The sequence below is a fragment of the Haemaphysalis longicornis genome, unplaced genomic scaffold (genome assembly GCF_048455015.1).
Source record: "Haemaphysalis longicornis isolate Haplotype H1 unplaced genomic scaffold, Haemaphysalis longicornis Haplotype H1 scaffold_2, whole genome shotgun sequence".
NCBI classification, from domain to species: domain Eukaryota; kingdom Metazoa; phylum Arthropoda; class Arachnida; order Ixodida; family Ixodidae; genus Haemaphysalis; species Haemaphysalis longicornis.
Genome location: NW_027526295.1, coordinates 65,523,439 through 65,541,423, shown reverse-complemented (window position 1 = coordinate 65,541,423; position 17,985 = coordinate 65,523,439). Strand labels below are relative to the sequence as shown.

The following is a 17,985-nucleotide window of genomic DNA, read 5'->3' as shown; positions in this document are numbered from 1 at the left end:
TCCATAAAAAACCACCTAAACTTTATTCAGCACTTAAGCTTTTTGCAAAAACAACGGAAGTTTTTCCTTAAGGAAAAAATAGTATTGACACAACACCAAGCACGTATTTATGAATGTTTTAAAACTTGGACATTGTCCAATCACAGTGCAAAAACACTTCGCATTGTACTACGTCACATAGTAGTTGCAGTCACCGCAAATGTCGCGTGGTATTTTTTCTCTTTTACAGCTTTATAAAATAAACACTGCTTTTGAGACTGGACTAATGATCAAAAGCATGCTCATTTGAGCCAGTCTATGCAATGCAAACATAAACAGAAGTTTGACAAATACGCTGCTGCGTCTCCTTAAAGGGGCCCTGAAAGGCGTTTTGAGCACACTAAATGAACTAGCGCAATCGTTAGATTGGGTCGTCAACGTCATCTGTGCCAAGTATTACTCTTTTACGCGCAGCGGAAAGCTCACACTTTTGTTGCAAAGTTTGTCGCTTTTTTCTCACCCTTTCCTTCGTGTTTTTGGACGCCGCCATCTTCACATGTCTACATCATCGATTCCCAGATGTTCGCCATGAGCTAGACATCCTGCTATTGGGCGGCTTTTTCACGCACTTCCGGCAAAGAGATGAGTCGTCTGCTCAGCGTCGGCTCGCCGGCTGATCTGCCGGTGGAGTGCCGGAGTGCTTGGACATTTTACGACAAACGAAACAAGTGTAAACAAACGTTTAACCGTTTGTATTAAATGCAGCACGGCCATAATACGACATGGATATTCCCTTACCTGAGTACGTTCCGTAAAGAAAGCGTTGAAGCCCCGTGGCACTTCTTTCGTGCAATCGCAGAGAACGCCCTGAGCCGAATGCCCGGGTTTGACGCATACATTTTATTCTACTTCAAAACAATCCAGAGATGGGTTTCGAACGAACACAACGTCACAACATGCGTTGCAAGTCTGAACCGCGATTGAAAGACGATGGGTTGCCTCCTCCTGCCCGTCGTAACTTCGGCACTCACCTCGCGCGCGGTTTGCGGGGACGAACAGCAAGTCACTTAACTCCGGCGCACAAGCCGAGATGGCTTTTAGCCACGCACACTGCACATACCCCATGCGAAGTTGAGTCGTACGTCGCTCGAGAAAGATAACCCAGACCATGGGAAGCACTATCCACCCGCAGAAGCACAACGTCGCATTGCATCGCGAAACAAAGACGTCCACAACACACACACACCATCGCCTCCTGTAATGTCAAACGCATCTCGCACTTCCCAATGGGAGTGGGTGGTACGCCTGCAGTGCCCACATGTCGCGAGGTGGGGCCCCGAGCTGAACCGGGAACACGCAACTGTAACTGAGTTCTACAGTGGTTTGTGCCTTGTTGTCAAGGCAACCGATGTTTGAGATTATCAAAGAAGTGGCGCTCGCTCCAGCGCTAGAAAGCTCAGAGCCGCGGTGGAGCATGCTTTGCCAACGTTGCCGCTCTCCACCACGCGTCGCCCCAAGCTGAACTGGTCACATGATTGAAGGGTTTTGTGCACGGGTTCTGTATCGATTTAAAATGTCTTTTTCACATGCCGCCGGAAGGAATTACGACCGCCGCAATATAAGACCCGGCACCAGCGGGGCCACATCTGATACGGCACTTTTTGGATAAACAGTGTCGGTGCATCAAAGGGAACGAGCGCACGATCTTCCCCGTACGGCTGCGAGTTCGCCGCCGATAAAAAGTCACGTGCCACCGATAGCAACTGCACCAACGAACACCGCGAAAGGGCAAGGCCAGGCCGCCGCACACATGCGGCCAGATTTTTCGTTCGGTTTTCCAGCCTTGAGCGAAGTGCGGGATTCATGGTGTCAACAAAGCTTGCCCGTAGCAGACGACGTAGCAGCGCAATAGCGGAAGTACGTCACCGCTGCGGAGCGCAGCATCATGGGAGGCAAAGCTCGCGCGCCGTCAACAGCGGAGAGTAAGTCGAAAGGAGGAGGAAACGCGGAGCGACGATAATGCGTGGTTTTTGATTTACGATTTCTCAGCTAATACTCATCGCTTTAACAAAATTCTTGCGGGAGGAGATTGCAAATACATTGCTTTATTTGGGTACATGTACATCCATGCATCGGCGGAAGGTATTTCAGGACCCCTTTAATGGCTTAACTGCAATAACCATGCACGATGCCAATTGGATTCAATAACTGAGAGTTGAGGTGATGAACTTAACAGTTGCAGTGCTGCGCCCACCTACCTTGGAGCACTTCCATGAATGGTCTGTTCCATTTTGCAACGACCAACACGAGCTCCAACTGGGTCACAATTTGAGCCAGTCTATGCAATGCAAACATAAACAGAAGTTTGACAAATACACTGCTGCGTCTCCTTAATGGCTTAACTGCAATAACCATGCATGATGCCAATTGGATTCAATAACTGAGAGTTGAGGTGATGAACTTAACAGTTGCAGTGCTGCGCCCACCTACCTTGGAGCACTTCCATGAATGGTCTGTTCCATTTTGCAACGACCAACACGAGCTCCAACTGGGTCACAATATGAAATTGGGGCTTTTCCCCCGTGCCTCCCATATTTTGGTAACACTGCACTGTGTGCGGTGAACTGTGGCTGCTTTTCGCGCAAAAACGAGAGGAAGTTGACAGCGCTTCCCTGCCTGCAGCTTTCTGTTGCTTACAGATACGGTTATGTCAAAGTATTCGATATATCAAACTAATCATGACAAAGTGAGATCCGGGCGTGTGCAGGTTGAGGTCAGCATCTGGATACGATTGTGAGGCTTGTATTTATTGTCTGGTGGCTCAACAAGCATCGGTCTTGCAGTGTTCTATGTTCTATACGGTATATATGTTCCATACGGTATTGCAGTGTTCGCCAATATTTTAGTAGAGAGTTCAGCTGAAACTTCTCCCTCTTGTTACAGGCGACACTATGGGTAAGTCACCACCACGCGAGGTGTCCCCAACGAACATTCAGCCTCTTCACATCTTGGAGGAAGGCTGGTAAGGTGTGAAAGTTGCAGATGGGTCTCCGTTACCAATGACCACACTGATGAGGCGAAGCTGTGAGAGAACTGGATGCAAAGCCTGCCACATGCTTCAAGACTTGCTCAAGCTGATTGATGAAAGGTGGTAGACACTCTGATCTTGGATGCAAAGACTGGAGGCTTAAATTAAGTGTGTCGGTCGGAAAAACACAGACAACTCTGCTCACACTAGGATTCACTGTCCAGAAGAGAAAAAACGTCCAGCGCAGCAACGATGATCGAATTTGAGTGGAAGCTATTGTAGAAGATGGGGGAAGAAGGTGGCAGGTGCAAGGATATGTACAAGCGAAATAACCTCACACAGTACTCCAATTTAGGTGTCCAGTTAAGCGCTGGCACAAGTGCCCGTTGGAGTAGAGACCCGGCCAATGCCAACGAGAGGAAAACAGAAGTCCTGTGGGCATGATTTGTGAACAGCGGGGGGGCTAAAGTGACCCCCTATGGAGACCCCGCTGAGAGATGCACGTTTCAATGCTGTTGGAATCCATACCAAGGGTGATGCAAAGGAGGGAAGGGGACACCAACCTTGTGACCACCATTGGGAGTTTTACATGACGTTTCCCTTCCGCCCAGCTCTGCTCCTTACGCCTGTTTTGGAGATGACATTTCACGCTGCTGATGGCTGGCCCCTGCGTTCCTTCACAATACCTATATCCTCTTCACCTCCATTCGTACAAACCTCCAAAAACGCATTTCCCTTATTCGCAGTTCCGCAGGTTCTGTACATTGGACAGCCCATCGAGGCGATCCAAACTCAATGCTTGTCCCCCAACACAGTGCTCCATGTGTCCGGCCCCGATCCCACGCAGCGGCTGACCATGGCCTGGCTAGTCCGCCACAAAAGCTCAGCCAGCACTTCGTCCTGGGCTGCCGCCGACGGCTTGCAGCGGCAGCAGTTGTTGAAGTAGCCGCCTCCGGCGCCCGCCAGGTCCGGAGCCGTGGCACACAGCACAGTCGTGGCAGCCGCCTGCTCCAACGACTTGGTGAATGGCCGCACGAGCAGAAACAGCAGCCAGTAGAACCAGCTTTCCCCGGGCAGTCCGGTGAACACCATGTTTCCGGGGTGAACGGCGTAGGCGTGGACGCCGCGTGGTCCCCAACGCCGCTCCAGTTCGGCCGCAAAGAGCACGTTGCAGAGCTTGGTGTCATTGTAGACGAACATCGGGTAGTGGCCCCGGCCGGTCGGGTTGGAGAGTCGGTCCTCGGTCAGGTTGGCGGCCGAGAGGAAGCTGAAGCGGTGGCTCTCGGACGCCACGACGACAACGCGCGACGGCGACGACGCCACCAGGAGGGGCTCCAGCAGCATCGTCAGGTAGAAGTGGCCAAGGTGGTTCACCTGTGAACACGTTTGTGCACTGAGATTACAACGGGGTATGAAAAACTCTTGAACATCTTGAAGTAGTGCAAACTCGAGCTGGACACAAGACAAAGGAACTACAACGCTGACTTTTTCTTGTGTCCATCTCAAGTTTGCGCTACTTCAAGGTGTTCAAGAACCACTACCAATTACCAAAACAGTTGATGTTTCCTATGAGAAACTCGCACATAATATGAGCCTTCCTTCTTTAGATTGCAGCGTGCCAAAGTTCCACCTCAAATCAACTGCAGTTTTGCTTGGCTTCAATACAAGTACGGGTAAACCTAGTTATCACAAAGTGAGCTATATTAGCGATTGTAGTGATAGTCATAGTATCCCTATTGGTTACTAACATCATGGTGTGAGGTACAATTAAACCAGACGAGTGGACAAGGACACACCACACCCTGCCTGTGCACTTATCAATGTCTTAACTGTTGCACATTTCATGGCTTCATGTTAGTTAACACCGAAAATACGCATTACACGTAGTTGCTTATGTAGACATAGAATTAAAATTTTTACCCATGGGAGAGCCAGTGGCCGCAGTAGAAGAACGACCATGTCATTTTAAATGTGCCACTTGGCATACAGGGTCGTGTGACAATAATTGGAACACATTAAAAATTTTTCCTGAGCGAACCGCCACTCTGTTCACGCTCACATTTCACACAAAGGTCACATTTTGTGGTCTATTTTGTTTGACACTGGGAACAACAATGGTACATACCTGTTTATTCTAAAAATAAATAAAAACGATTCCTGCCTATGGGAAAATGGCAGCTGATTTGGACGTGCGAGCCAGCGCAAGCTGATCTTGGAACGACGGCGCCACCTGGGGTATTCAGAGTGAAATGCACATTTGGGATTCACAGTAGGAAGGAGCCAAATGAGCTAGCAGACGATCAGAAAATGTGATGTGAAAGTGGGTTTTCTGATTGTCTGCTAGCTCATTTGGGTCCTTCCTAGGTGCATTTTCTGATCGTCTGCTGCACCATTTGGCTCCTTCCTACTGTGAATCCCAAATGTGCATTTCACTCTGCATACCCCAAGGTGGCACCGTAATTCCAAGATCAACATGCTCTCGCTCGCACGTCCAAATCAGCCGCCATTTTCCCATAGGCAAGAATCGTTTTTATTTATTTTCAGAATAAACAGGTAAGTACCGTCGTCTTTCCCCATGTCAAACAAAATAGACCACAAAATGCGACCTTCGTGTGAAGTTTGGGGTTGAACTCAGCAAAATTTGCTCAGGAAAATTTTTTGTTCCAATTATTGTCGCTCCACCCTGTATTTAAAACGAAACAATTTTAGATTTACTGGAAGGTGGATTATTTCCCAACAGTCCATAGCCAGTCTAAAATAACTATTTGTGATCATCCTAAACAAGTGCTAAAAAAAGATTCAGACCTGCAGCCACGTTTGACACTGCCATTACAGCACGTTTCGTTTTGAATATGCCAGGTGTGGTGTCATTACTCTCACGTGGTAATTTTTTTCTTTTTTATCGTGACCGATGGGTCTTCTAAGCAAAAACCGTTTTTATTTGGTTTATCTATAAGCAAATGTCATCACCGCCGTTCGTGTTAAGCAAAATAGGCCTTGAAATGCAACTTTTGTGTAAAGTTTGACAGCGAATAGAAGAGCGATTTCTTAAGAAAAAAGATTTAAAGACATAATTTATTCCTGCGACACCCTGTATAATAAAAAGAGAATTAATGATGAGAAAATTTTAAAGCTAACAGCCCTGCCTTCCCACTCGTATCTAAACCAACTGAATAATACGTCCTCAAATACTAAAAATACTCTAGAAACAAACCTAAGTGTACAGCAAAAGGACGAACACTGAAAAGTCTGATTGCTAGGGAAAAGTAAGAACACCGCCCGCAGTCCTACAACCTACTCAATACAGTAATACCTCGTTAACTCGGAAGTCGCATATCTCGAAAAATCCGCTAAGTCGAAATTTTCCGCAGCACCGAACCATTTCCTACACGTCCCATGTATTTGTTTCCCTTTGTTTTGAAGTATCTTTGGGCCGAACTGCGGATATCTCGAAATCTTGCCTGAGAGTGGAACAAAAACTTCGCCACCGCGGACCGTTTTCCAAGATTTGTGCAATGCTGCCGCACCTAAGTCCCTTGATTTTTTTCTCGTTTAGCCACGCCTACCACAAAGCTGATGTTTTCCCGAACGTGAAGTCTGAGCCTAGAGGCATATCAACTTTGTCACGCAACCCTGTGGCACGTCATGTGACGGTAGGGACATGTGCAGAGGTACAGCAGGCTGTGCCCATGACAGGAGAACTTACGGACACCAAAATTGTGGAAATGGCCACAAAAGCAGGGGACGGCGAAGATGGGGGCGACGACGACAAACTTCCTCGAGAGGTGCCGACATGTCTGCCGAGACGAGGAATTTGCTGCGCTCGCTGCGAAGTGCAGCGGCGGGGAAGATTGGCTCATGCAAGGTGTCAAGCAGCTAGAGGACTCCTTACTAGGCCCGAGTGCGACCGGGTCGTAAGTTTAAACCTAAATGGATTAATTTCTCACTGAATACGGAACCATTTGCCACCGGGAAAGCGCTGGGGGCACTATAAAACACAAAATCTTTCGAATAAAACAAACTTGTATTTTGTCTGCGTGGCCCCTTAAAAGAACCAAGCTTGAATTTTGTTTTTGTGGCCCCTTTATTGAACGTACCATCAACCACCCTGCCCAGCATGCTTGTTCATCACCGACCTGGAAGGTGCGCTCGAAGCCATCCTCGGTGAGCGAGTGCGGGATCGCGAAGACGCCCGCATTGAGGATGAGCATGTGGAGGCGCTGCCACTGCTGCGCGAAGGCCGCAGCGAATGCCCGCACAGACTGCAGGGAGGCCAGGTCCAGGGGCAGAAAGGACAGCTTGGTGTCTGGCCGCTGGGCCCTGGCTTGGGCTATGGCTTTGGCCACGGCATCGGCCGAGCGGCAGGCTATGACCACGTCGCAGCCATGCGAGGCCAGCGCCAGTGCGGTCTGCAGGCCGATGCCCGAACTGCCGCCCGTGACAATGGCCGTCTGGCCGTCCAAATTGCGCCCGTGCAAAACCTGCAGGAGGGGAGAAACACCAGTAGGAAGAAAGCATCAGCAGGAAAGGCCAGAGATACAAGAGAGATAAGAACAAGAGATAAAGAGATAAGATGTAAGGAGAGATAACAGATAAAGAGATACGATATAAAGAGAGATAAGAGCAATAGATAACGTATTTGCCAGTGTTCAGCAAGTTACATTCAGATTCCCTGTGGAAAGCAGGTACTTCCTGAGCACACCCAGCGCCGTCCACCGGTTCACTCGGAACACTGGTTCAATTCTCTTGAAGAACTGCTAAAACAACTCCCCTGTTTGGCCTCGATAGCCCAGGGGTAGAATATCGGGTTTTGGAGCGAACGGCCTGGGTTTGAGCCCCAGCAATGCCAGCTTTTTTTTTAAATATCTCACTCTCACGTGGTAATTTTTTTCTTTTTTATCGTGACCGATGGGTCTTCTAAGCAAAAATGTTCTTTTAACTCAATTTCACGCAATAGTATCGCAAATAAGGTTGGTTTGGTATCTTTTAGGTCAGTTTAGAGGTGGGGCGTGGCGTATCAACGCGTTTATTTAACGTTCTGCATCACACCGGAACTGGTGGACTTGTACCTATGTTGGAACGGGATATTGCGTCCAGCAGAGTGGCAAAGAGGGCAAGTTGGCCTCTTTGACTACAGGAACGAAACACAGGATGAAGAAAGGACCAGTGGACATTTACCACTGAATGCTCATTTCCTGAACATAAGAACAAGATGCACACAAAAGCTACATGTCCCCAAAAGCCCCCCTTAAAGAGTACCGCAGCGCAACTTATGCACGTAAATGGTAGCCCAGTGTCCAACATTGCTTCATAGTTAAAGTTGTACTTATGTGTCACGGCAGCTGTTATGAAAGAAGTGAGCCGTGTCCAGATGAACATAACTGCTGCGTCATGTGGCAAAAGGGATTAGAAAACTGAGATGAGCAACAAGACTTTTAATGCCTAGCTAGCCCAGGAAAAAAGGTGTAAGCTCTGCTTTATGCATGCTGATCCTTGCCCAAGCTCAGGGAAAATACTCTTACAACAATATAGCACCAGGGACCCCCTTTCCGCACAAAGCAACTAGCATATGTCGGCACAAAGTCAAAAGCGGAGCTAAAGAGATAATGTGTGAAATTCAACTTCGCGTTAATTTTAAGCGTCGGGCAGATCATAACTTGCCCATATTTTGCGCGGCACGAACCGTTAGTGCCATCATTGAGGAAACAATGCGAACTTGAATTTGGTGGCACAAGACTATTGCAGAAATTTGTCCTGCAGTGTCCCAGCAGCCGTAGTTGCCCAATGTCACTCAGTGAATAAGCGCTGTGGTTTTGTTGTAAATGCACAGATATGCAAAGATGTGGCAAATGCAAAGTACACCTGCATAAAGCATAATTGAAAAGCATACCTGCATTTACCGCTCTTTCCGTAAATGCAAAGTGCGGTAAATCCAAAGATGCTTTGGCCTTTGTGCTGTAGGAGATGACAAGATAAGCTATGCATAGCCTGAAGGAATAAAGGCACTGTAATTAAATTCCATTGGTTGGGGCTACAGATTCCTATTTTCCGTTTCATACTGTAAGCAATTTACACTGAAAGCAACACTGAGAGGAAACAGAACAACGAAAAAGCAAAATATTTAGCTTCGTTTCACAGTGAGAAAGGTTATCAGAGTGATGGACAGTGCGGAAAAACAGGACGACAGGAGAGCCCACAGATGCAGTGTGTGTTGCGTCTGTGTGCTCTCCTGTCATCCTGTTTGTGCTCTCCTGTCCTGTCCTACGCAGCATGTACAGGTGCCCCAAAAATAATACGGAGCACGGGAGCGGTGGCCGGAGCGAGCAAAACTGCATGCCAGCGCGATCTATGCGTAGATGCGCCGAAGATAGCGAGAGTGCGTGGGCACATCCGGCTGGCCCCTCTCGATGTTCTGACGCTCGTCTTATCGCCGGCTCAAGCGAAGCCGCGCTGCTGCCACCCCTGCTCGCCAGGGGCGCTTTGGGAGCTTCACGAAGGCCTGTTTACGCAGAGCCAGCGAAGAAAGCTTCGTCTTCAGCGGGGTCCGCTTTCTGATTCGTCATGAATGCCCCCGTTTTCACTATAGGTGCCTGCCGTGCTTCGCGATCCGCTTGATTTTGAATCATGTGGCTAGAATAATGCCTGGCTGCAGCTAGCGCAAACAAAAAGCAAAAAACAAAAATTTCATGCGCGTACTGGCTGCATTGCCTTAACGATACAAATGGGCGATGAAATAAAATGGGAAGTGATACCTTTGGACTCCAGTTACCTCAACACAAATATACTTTATTGCGTGGGAGACACAAACCTACACAAATTCACTTAAAAATGAAGTGTGTCCCGGCTTGAGAAGCCAGCGATTGGGCATATTTTTCAACAATGCTCGGCGAAATGAATCAAGGGTGGTTGCCATTGAAGCAAATTCTGAAGAAACCCTTTTTCTTGCCAAGAAATTCTGTTTCATCTATTTGTTTCATTGTAAATACCTGTGATTCATTTTTTAATCAGTGCGAGATATTGTCGCAAAGCCCTCGCTAAGTTCACTATATTCCCTTTTTTTTTCAGTTCATTGAATTTGATATAATGAAGCCCATTTGTTTTGAAGCAACTGGCCTTTGCTCCACTCACTTTCTCAATTCTCTTGTGCGGCGCTTAGAACGTTCGCAGCAATGCAGCCAGTACGCGCATGAAATTTTTGTTTTTTGCTCATTTTTATGCGCTAGCTGGAGCCAGGCATTATTCTATCCACATGATTCAAAATCAAGCGGATCGCGAAGCACGGCAGGTACCCATAGTGAAACCGGTGGCATTCATGACGAAGCAGAAAGTGAACCCCGCTGAAGACGAAACTTTCTTCGCTGGCTCTGCGCGCTTCGTGAAGCTCTGAAAGCGCCCCTGTCGAGCAGGGGTGGCAGCAGCGCGGCTTCTCTTGAGCCGGCGATAAGACGAGCGTCAGAACATCGAGAGGGGCCAGCCGGATGTGCCCACGCACTCTCGCTATCTTCGGCGCATCTACGCATAGATCGCGCTGGCATGCAGTTTTGCGCGCTGCGGCCACCGCTCCCGTGCTCCGTATTATTTTTGGGGCACCTGTACTGAAAGCCACGCGCTCCACTGTTCGTACTTCAATTTATCACGATAGTACCAATTGGCCCGCCTACAATCATGCTGCAGCGAAAGGCTATAATTGCGCTAAAGGTGGTCGTTACGCATATGCGATGCGAACTGACAAACCCATTCACACAGCACACAACTTGTTCCAGGTTAGAACAGGCAGCTTTAAATTTAGATACGCAGCAGCCAGCAGGGTCAGCAGAACGAGTTATGTGGCTGCTGTTGGCCTGCTTCACTCGCACGATCAGCTGATGACCCTGCTGCGTCCATACCTGTAACACTGCAGGTAAAACATCGAGCTTAGACAGCCGAGGTGGAGAGGCGCCACGCACGCTACTTCGTTGGTGTCCCGGCACTCTTTCGCTGAGGAGGCAGACTGGGCGAATTTTTCGCCCATTGGCGCTAAAACACAAAGTGGAAGACCTTTCGGCACCGGTTTGCCAAGCACATCGCAAATGCTTTTGACACATTAAGCTCCAGAGGACCATAAACCAAAGGCGCGTCTGTACACAAGTCAACACAACAGCATTCAGCCAGCGAAACCAGTTGCAGACACCCTATCAGTTGCATACACCCTGCCTGCAATGTAACGATTAGAAAGCTTTACCGCTTGAAAAACAGCCCGGAAAACTTGGACGATGTAGATCGAGTGACCACTGCAAGCGCTGTGGTTGTCTTCTACATCGTCCAACTTCTCGACGCTGTTTATCAATCGAAGTGCACCCCCAATGTCAATTAAGCATTGAAATGTTCATCGGGTTGTGGGTTACGTCGGGTTCGCCCGGGCCGCTCACCTGCATGGCACTGGAGCTGGCGTCGAAGCGCTGCCGGGGTGCCGAGCCCCCTTCTTCGACGGGGAACGCGAGCCGCGGGTCGGTCTGGCTGCGGCGTCCCGAGGCGCGCTCGACGAAGGCTCCGTCGCCGCTGTGCTCCCAGCCGAAGGGCAGCTGCGGTGAGACGCGCTTGCGTTTGCCCGTGCGCGGGTGCGTCCACTGCGTGCGCTGGCCGAGGTGGTCCGCGTAGTAGACCGAGCCGTCGCTCGTGGTCCGCTCCTCCCAGCCCGCCGGGAGCTCGTCCTCGCTGTCCGTCTCGGGAAGAAGGTCCGCCATCGCGTCGCCCCTGAGCTAGCCTTCGAGGAGTGCGCGATTCGAATCGCGCCTTCGTGGCCGGATTACCTTGATGGCATGCGGGCTAGGCGATGCGATCAGCCACAGAACCGGGAGGATTTTAATCAGCTGTTTGGGAGACGAAGAGCTGGATGTGGGTGCTTTCGATTCACCTGCATTACACTGTTATGGGGTTACACCGGTTCACGCGGTGCATAAATGCGGTGTGACACTCAACCATTCGTGGCACAAGTGCAGCTCGCAGCTCGGGTGATCGCTTTTAAGTGCCTGTCCAAAACAATTCAGAAGTTTTTTGGCAGTACAAAACTGATCTCGCAAATGATATAAAATGGGCTAATAAACTATGGAGCTCCTTTGGGGCAGTTTTGGGGGCTGGGATCACGTCGGGTGTACCCGCGGTGCAGACTAGTGCAGAAAGAGCATTCGGTGCACTCCCGACAGAGGAGGTGCACGATGGCGGCAAGACGGCGCCGGCATTGAACGCGGCCTTCAAAGTTTATTGCTAAACGGGCCATATCTAGCATTGGGGGAGGAAAACCTGTTACTTCGCTGCAAGATTTTGAGTAGATGAGAAACTAGTGGACCTGTGTGGCGGTGGCTGGGCGCTTGACCGTCGAAGTACGACAAATTTAACGGGAATTTATCACACAAAAAACGGCACACCTTCGGTGCTGCCGACCGTTCCATTCGCTGTGTACTTTGCCATTAAAAATAATACGCGTATGCATTAATGTATACTCGTATTCAAATTCAAACTTGAATTCGTTCTGGGAGGCATTATTTGCTCATTTCCCCGCACATGCTCACTGCACAAACAGACTTGTGTCCTGGCCGCTGCTCCCTAAGCTTGCACGCATTAGCCGTACTGCTTGCACCGAGGTCTCGAAAGTTGATGCCGTTTATAGTTGGGCATCATAGGTGGCAAGGCGCACCTCAGTGCATTTAAGAAATTTAAGAATTGTTATCTCCTTTTATTGCATAAAGATAACTCATTAAAATTCTCGTTGAGTGGCAAACAAGTGATTTTGTGGGAGTAATGGTACACGTACTGACCTGAAGGTTCATCAGCGCATCACATTCGTTAACATTAAAAAGTAGCACATTTAAGTTTGAAATTTGAGATAGTTGGTGTGTGCTAAATTTCAACGCAGTTAACATAAAAAGAGGAACGATGAATAAAAGCAGATGGGTTGAAGGCCAGTTTCACGTATGTTTCTGGAGAAACATGCCTCCTTGCCAGGAACTTTACTATGAATTTTGACTGAAAATAACAAGTTTGGTCCATCCTGGCACCCATCCTATTTTCTCTTTCTCCTTCTTCGAGTGCTAGTAGTCATATTGAAGGTTACAAAAAAGTTTTATATAAAAGTATACTGAATTACATTCAAACAAACTTAACGTAACACTTATGGCAATTATCTGTGCTCAGGCCACTAAATTCTTGCATTGTATGAGTAATTGTCAGCACTGTTATAAACCACAGAAAAATAAGCTTTATGTGTTTCCTTCTAGGGAGCAGAACCTCCGTATTGTACATTTTGCTCCATGCTTTTCCATCAACCCAAATTTACAAGTATTCATTAGTGTGGGGCACATGTGGGCAACTATCAACTTGCCTTGGGCATTTTTCAATGTATTATCATTTCCTACCCTAATTACATCTGCTTTGCTTCGTTCCACATCGAAATGAAAGCAAATAAAGAGAGAGATAACTGTTGCAGCAATACCGTTAATATTGCCGGGCTTCACCTTCAAAGCACATAAGTAGACTTAAATGCTTCGATTAATCTTAGGCACACTTCGTAGAAATTCAGGCGCACTTCGTATATACACACAAGGATTCCCCGCAGTGAAGGAATGAAACGCAAATTTCTGCAAGTCCACAGACATGCTTAAGAAGAACAATGAGCTCAGGACATTCACAATAGCAGTAATATCCTACGTATAGACAGGATTAGTCATTTATACACGCATGGTCTGTTTTTGCTCCGTACATTAGTGGTGTGATGGCATCAACCTGATTAAAATAATGCGGTGTGTTCATATGTACAGCATTGAGTAACAGCACTCTCTGGTGTACGCCACCGACAGCTCCAGCGGTTGTCAATGATGTGACCACCGTTCAGCCTACTAACCATGTGCTGGCGATTCTACTAGCAAGGCGGAGCTACTACTCTTTACCCTGGCCCTACGTATTTACAAGGGAGCATTCGATAGACAATTGGTTCTAAGGCCTTCAGAAGGCCTTTGAAACATCCATGTATAGCGCAGGTTTATTTGCCTCTGCTGAACTGTTATGATGGAAAGACTCCGTTGTTTTCGCCACACAACGCAGTTTCACGTCCACGCACTTGTAAACAATTACCTTTCTTGGGTTAAAACTGCAGCTTATGTGCGTGGTTTGTGAATCTCAGCTGGTTTCGATCAACTTGCCTTGACCCTGTCTGTTTGTCACTTTTTTTTTTTTTCGGGTCTCTAGGGAATAAAAAAATGTAGAATTACCCGAGCGTCAAATTATCAAATGAGCAACAAAAACAACACGTTTACAATTCTTTTATGCGTACCTTAAATTTGCGAAGAAGTCGGTGATGCAGATTTGCATTTTGGCAGATAACTAAGTGGAAAGCGCAAGTTTTTAAGCGGGCGACACACCATGCAGAGCGAGAGTATAGCATGGATTCTTAAAAAACAGTGCAGAAGACTGGACAAAGGAAGGTACAGACGGCACAAGCACTGACGAGCAACTGTGTGCATTTTAATTCGCAGGAAAATATACACCAAAAGCGAAGGGAAGGGAACAAAAAAAAAAACGAAATAAACTTTTGACATAAAAACATGATTACAACAGATTATATAGTATGGCAACAATAATTTGCCGCGTGACAATTTCTAGACGAGTCATATTAGGTATGCGATCTCCTTATCTAGCAGCGACACAAACGGTTCACTAATGCAGACATTCCCTTGCCTGTTGATTTGGAAGGCTTCGAAGATCTCCCTCTCCACGCCTCCTGCAGATGCATCCCCCACTTCAGAGAATGTGCCCCCCCCCCTCACCATCACTGTGGGCGAAGGGGAATGTCGAATTATCCGAACTAACGGAGGCTGGACTAATGAGGTTTTGCTGTATTAAACCTTAGTTGTTCTACCAGCGGCCGTCCTTGTGTCCCCTCACTCTACCTTCAGTTCGGTCGCACTGGTTCCACCCAAGAATGTCACTTCAACACATCCAGCTTGCAACACTTTTGCAGTTTATTTCTCCCACATTGGGCTCTTTTCAACGTTTACACTTCCAAGCCAACAATAACAATCACAAGGTGGGATGAGTGGCACTCGAGTGGGTGGTTCTCAAGCATGTGCTCGCTTACAACCTTGAACAAAGGCTGCCGTTGCAGCAACAGCAGCTTTGGCTGCACGACCACGCCCCCTAAGATGGAGGCATGCGTAGCACACTTTCAATGTGTCGGCAGGTAGCCGGAACACCATTACGAGGCACAGATCAGTTCACCATCTGAGGTGGAGAGTATGGCTAGGCAGGCAACACTTAATTAAGGCACAGGAGCACATTCATTGCACATGAGATTCAAACTACACTTATACAGAACTATGTAGTACAATGATGACATCACCAAGACCTTGCGTGAGCATGCATTATTCCAGAACATTCCAGGTACTACTCCGACAAAAGAGAAATCACTGCTGCATTAATCAACTGCACCAAGACAGCGAGGCTTTTGAAAGCGAAGCTTTGAACCCCTCACTGACCAAAACGCCAGTGAAAACCTCTCATACACCAAAACGCACTGGAGGAAAGCCAACTTTCTGTGACGATGGTGATGATGATCGCGGGTGAAGTGTAGACAAATTAAAACGCTTCCACGCAACGCTTGGCGGCAGCTCCATTAGGCCCCATCAGGTAAAGGTTGATGTGCAGCAGGTTGATCGCGCTGTTGCAGGTGTACGACGGCACAGCATATATAGGCCTAATGTCATCTTCTGTGGTGAACACTGACAGCCGTAACCCATAGCTCGACGTACAATAAGAATGACGTTCATTTCATTCATTAATCGCATTTTTTATTTTCTTAAGGATCGGGTTATTACATAAGGGGTATTAAGGGGTCGTAACGGGTATGACATAAGGGGCCGTACAGAAAAAAAAACACATGAATGCATTAGTTTGAGGAACAAAGGTGATTACTGACATTTGCTATGAAGTTTGATGGGCAGGTGGTTGAAACAATGGAGCAGGGAAGGTCGCACCAATTTTTGGCTGCGGGGAAAAAAGAAGCGGAAAAGGTAACAGTTCTGGTACGATAACGGGACAGTTGAAGCGGATGGCCGGTGCAGTGTGAAATGTATGTCGGGGGCAAGGATGTAAGGGGCTACATTGAAGGAAGAATGAAAAATTTATGAGAAAGGGATAGGGTGGCAACACGGCGGTGGCCAGAGAGTGGTGCTAACCCAGATTGTGCTTTCAAGGAAGAAACAGTAATGTTGTACAAGTACAGGGAATTAACAAATCGGGTGGCGTGATTTTGGACCGATTCAAGATTGTTTATGAGATACGTTTGGGACGGGTTCCATATGGGGGCCGCATAGTATTTAATTGAGCAACTTCAAGTGGGTGTTCCGCCGGCGCATCGCTGTCATCCTCCGACTCACTGGTTTTCTTCGCCAACATCGTCACCCTTCGGATGAGGGTCTGGTAGCAACTTTACGTGCTGGGCGCACGGCGATGCCTACTAGGTGAGGTTTTAGGAAGCCCAGTGTTTTGTTTGCGGATGAAATGGCGTTAGTAATATGCACATTCCAAGTAAGATCGCAAGAAAATGTGACAGGTAGATATTTGTAGGATGATTGTGACTGTACAGTGACGTTTGCGATGTGATATATTCTTATGGCGGGAAAAGGAAACAAGTTTACACTTAGTCGGGTTAAGAGAGAGAAGCTATTTATCGCACTATTCTTGAATGCGGTTAAGGTCTTGCTGGAGGATCACTTGGTCGTGAGCATTAGACACTGTTCGATAGATTAAACAGTCGTCAGCAAACATTTGGACTTTGCAGGATACGTTGATGGGTAAGTCGTTAATGTATATGTGAATCCATCATGAGAAAGCATTGCATTCTACCATCGTCATCATTAGACGAAGGGGTGCCCAATTTTTGATAAAGCTGACAAAAATAATTCTGTACATTCTGATGTTGAACAACATCGGCTGTCAATGTTTCAATTTTATCGTGAACAATGAGGAGACGCACGCTGCCTTGATAGTTACTGGAACGGCCAGTAGAACAATATGCAGGGAAAGGAAGATTACTATACTTCCTAATGCGAAATGCAGTCTTCTCGGTCACGGCACATAGCTGCTGCGTCTCAGGAAGTGATCATGTGATCAGTGAACGCACGGCAGCGCGCGCTACTCTGCCGTTCTCTCGCAGCCCGTCGCCGCCACCGAGCATGTTGTTGCAAATCGTGTTTGAACCTCTCGTGCAAATGTCATGATGTTCGGATAAGGTATACAGTTAAACCTCGATGTAACGAACTTCAATGTAACGAAACCCTCGATGTAACGAACCACGGAATTTTTTGTAACTTCAAGTGTATGCACACCATGTATTTTCACCCTCTGTGTAACGAAGTCCCGTTTGCCGGAATTTCAATGTAACGAAGTTTCATGGAGAACGAGGCACGATATTTAAGTTGGAGAAGTAGATTTTGGGAGACGCAAGCGCCGAAATGGGGTCCCAATAAAACGCGAACGGCGACACGGGTCGCCCAATGCCGCGGATGCAGCCAGCCACGGAGTCTTGCCTACAAACTGCGTGGCGTGCATACACGGCTGGCGCAGTTTCTGTCGGAGCTTAATCGTCTACGGCTTAATCGGCATCAGCGTGAACCGCACGCAGCGTTTTCTCCCTGCAAAAACGCAAAACGCGCCCCGCAAGCCACAGGCGCGCTGACGCAGCCGCGGAGACCACCTGCGCGATGCGGGTAGCTCCAGCGACCGCTTCTAACCTCTCGCTGAAACGCAACTCGAGGGGCATATGAGAGGGGCGTGCGAGAAAAAAAGGTGATAACGTGGGCGAAATTTTCATTGTAAAACGTGACACGCGCCGCTTACGAAAGCGCCCATCAAATATCCTCCGCGGTGGTAAGCCTAAGCCACCGGCGTTGCCGCCGCCGCCGCCGCCGCAAGCCGCCGCTTTGCACTTCGTTCGAGTTCGCTCATGC

General features: G+C 48.0%; 1 protein-coding gene across 1 annotated transcript; it reads right to left on the bottom strand.

The window, feature by feature from the left end:
• Positions 1-11,908, bottom strand: LOC144168947 (WW domain-containing oxidoreductase-like). The gene is made up of 3 exons (XM_077697944.1): positions 11,416-11,908; positions 7,144-7,488; positions 1-4,381 (listed from the first exon to the last, which is right to left on the bottom strand). The coding sequence occupies exons 1-3, from the start codon at positions 11,728-11,730 to the stop codon at positions 3,800-3,802; spliced, it is 1,242 nt and encodes a 413-aa protein (XP_077554070.1). The 5' UTR covers positions 11,731-11,908; the 3' UTR covers positions 1-3,799.
• Positions 11,909-17,985: the final 6,077 nt, after the last annotated feature.

Bases quoted from the DNA above. Each gene is read 5' to 3' on its own strand.
- LOC144168947 (XM_077697944.1), bottom strand. From the start codon at position 11,730: ATGGCGGACCTTCTTCCCGAGACGGACAGCGAGGACGAGCTCCCGGCG. The intron at 7,489-11,415 runs GTGAGCGGCCCG...CCCCTCCTGCAG, and splicing joins CCAGCTCCAGTGCCATGCAG to GTTTTGCACGGGCGCAATTT. The intron at 4,382-7,143 runs GTCGGTGATGAA...ACGTGTTCACAG, and splicing joins GCTTCGAGCGCACCTTCCAG to GTGAACCACCTTGGCCACTT.